The sequence below is a fragment of the Lathyrus oleraceus genome, chromosome 5 (genome assembly GCF_024323335.1).
Source record: "Lathyrus oleraceus cultivar Zhongwan6 chromosome 5, CAAS_Psat_ZW6_1.0, whole genome shotgun sequence".
NCBI classification, from domain to species: Eukaryota; Viridiplantae; Streptophyta; class Magnoliopsida; order Fabales; family Fabaceae; genus Lathyrus; species Lathyrus oleraceus.
Window position 1 is genome coordinate 229,782,109 of NC_066583.1, and position 2,798 is coordinate 229,784,906.

The window sequence follows — 2,798 nt, forward strand, 5'->3', positions numbered from 1 at the left end:
TCGATTGTTTTTACAATATCCAAACATAGTCTTAATAATACAATATTTCTTTAAAGTAAAACTTGTTAATGCACTCTACACTAAAGTCAGATTTCTATAATCAACACTAATCTAATGGAATACTACTTCTACCAAGAGGTTTGAATAAATTGGCGCAAATTTTAAAATCTAATATAAAAAGTGTTAAAGAAATGCGTCAATGTTTAACTCAACTCTATAAAACTAGCTTGTAGGTGAGTATTGACTCCACTTATAAAGACATCTTCAGACCATAAATTGTTTCATGTAAGACTCTTAACACACCTCCTCACACTTAAAACTGGACATCCGAAACATAAAAATAAATGATGGATGACTCGATAGCAGAAACTTGATAGCAAATAACTCATTGAATCTTCATGTTAAAGAAATATGGTTGAGTCTAACTCAACTTTACAAAACCAATTTGGAAAGTGAAAAATGTCATCACTTATAAAGACATATTCAGACTATATATTCTCAATTCTTAATAAATTGACTGAGTGAAGGACCCTATGACAACTCTCATAGACCTTTATTCATACTTTTCTTTACCAAAATATTCCCAACAAAACTCTCTCTTCTTCTTCATGAATACTGCTCTTTATTATGACAAACAGCATCACTGATTCTTTCATATTTGGAGTCAAATCACTAAAGTACATTTGAACAATATTCAGAACTCTCCAATCCTAACTTTACTATTTCAATTTTCGATACATAAGATGAGCATATATAGCCGAACTCCAAATAAGAAAAAACATACACGACAAAAGGAACCTTGCAGAAAGAACATGGCATTGAAGACCCCTGCTGATCAAAGTATTTTATTTTATTTTATTCTTATATTTGTATAATCACTCTTAACCAGAACTTGAGACAAGTTCACATGTCGATTCCACCGGATAATACAAAACTGCCCTCAATTTTATTATTTAATTACAGACTGTACTTGACCAATTAATAAAAATATCTTGTCATACATCTTAGCTGATGAATAATAATAAAACGGTTTAATTCAGTACAATTTTGCTACATTAGTCTTGTGAAGGAAGAATGCGTATTGGTTTTTGGAATTGAAAGAGATCTAGTATAAGCTGCAGGCAATGACACAAACTTCTCAGCTCGTCCTACATAAGCTCGTTTTGTCAAATTGTCGTAATCGTTGTCTTCGATTGCATCTAAGATCTTGCGATACAATATTAAAGACGACCAAACCTGCAAACCACACATAAACCAATCCGTTATCACGTGTATAATCAATCCATTATGATTGATTGACAGTGTAAAATGTCCGTACCGGCCAACGACTGGCCTTGTCAAGATGAGAAGCTCCTTCCTCTGCAGAGTTGAAGTAGAATCTTGCCCTTGCAATCTGCTGTTTCATAAACTCTTTCCATCTTTCACTCACCTTTCTTGAGAAAACATCTTTGTCACATAAACCAAACTCACCAAGTTCATCTTGTGGAAGATACACTCTACCTCTTAATGCACTATACTCAAACAAAAAGTTGATAATTCTTTAGTAAAGATCATATATAATACTACATAATAATTCAAAAGAAAAGTGAACAACAATTAAGTGAAGCAAATCAATTAGAAATTATGAACTTACTCTTCCCCTACATCTCTAAGAATGTTTGTGAGTTGATTTCCAATACCAAGATATAATGCTGATTTATATACACTTTGAGCTGGAATGTGAGACTCCGGCGCGATTCCCATTACCGGAACACTCATCAATCCAACCGTTCCCGCCACATAGTAGCAGTAAAGATATAATTCTTCGAAATTTTTGTATCGCGTTTTCCTCGTATCCATTCTCATACCTTCTATCATGTCCCTAAAAGGCTATAATCAAAGACAAGTCTTATCTCATTAATTGAATTACCCTTATAAAAGTATGAGAATTGATTGTTTAACGAGTTTCAGTTGTCACCTTAATATCCAAAGGAAACTTGGAAATTGTATCGGTAAGAGTAGCATCGAGCATATCATAGGGTTGTCCATTGAAAATATCATGCAATCTATCTTCCCATCTATCAAGAACAGCAGAGCTCATATAGTCAGCATTAGGACCATCCACCAACTCATCTGTCCTCCTGCACCAAACTGCAAACAAAGGTTTCAATACAAAACAAGTTTCAAATCATCATATATATATTTGTTTCTATCTTCTTTTTCAAGTTCTTACCGTATATAGCCCAAATAGCCTTCTGTCTTTCTTCCGTCATAAGTAACGTTCCTAGATAGAATGTCTTGGCATATTCAGCGCAGATGTTTCTGCACATTTCATACGCGTTCTTGAGAAAACCAGGCTCAAACTGTGGCACGAAATTACTAAGATATGGAGTATCGAAATCAGCTATCCGAGATTGTTTTTCAACGACTTCTTGTACATGTAAATCAGCAACAGAAACTCCTTGTTTTGACAGTTGAGGAAAAGACGCGGTTCTACTATGTTTTGGAACCATGGTTAATTCTGATGTTATAACACCATATCTTCTGCAACATGGTTTCCTTTTGTTCCTAATGATGGAAGGCTTTACTGCCACAGAAAATGGTATACTCATCACACTATTTAATTCAACTCTAAAATAAGCAGATACCAAATAATTGGCTAGCTAGTTCAGTAGTACTTTTAAGGTATTTTCTTTCAAGTGAATGTGAAGAAAGCTATATAGAAAGATGAAATGACCAATGTTAAGGTAATGTTTCAGAAATGGGACACTCTTTTATTAATATTTTACACATAATGTAGCATTTCTATAACACAGTTT

The 2,798-nt window shown here is 33.7% G+C and overlaps 1 protein-coding gene across 1 annotated transcript; it reads right to left on the reverse strand.

The window, feature by feature from the left end:
* Positions 1-769: 769 nt before the first annotated feature.
* Positions 770-2,798, reverse strand: LOC127083209 (phytoene synthase 2, chloroplastic). The gene is made up of 5 exons (XM_051023468.1): positions 2,213-2,798; positions 1,958-2,130; positions 1,634-1,869; positions 1,319-1,511; positions 770-1,236 (listed from the first exon to the last, which is right to left on the reverse strand). The coding sequence occupies exons 1-5, from the start codon at positions 2,589-2,591 to the stop codon at positions 1,051-1,053; spliced, it is 1,167 nt and encodes a 388-aa protein (XP_050879425.1). The 5' UTR covers positions 2,592-2,798; the 3' UTR covers positions 770-1,050.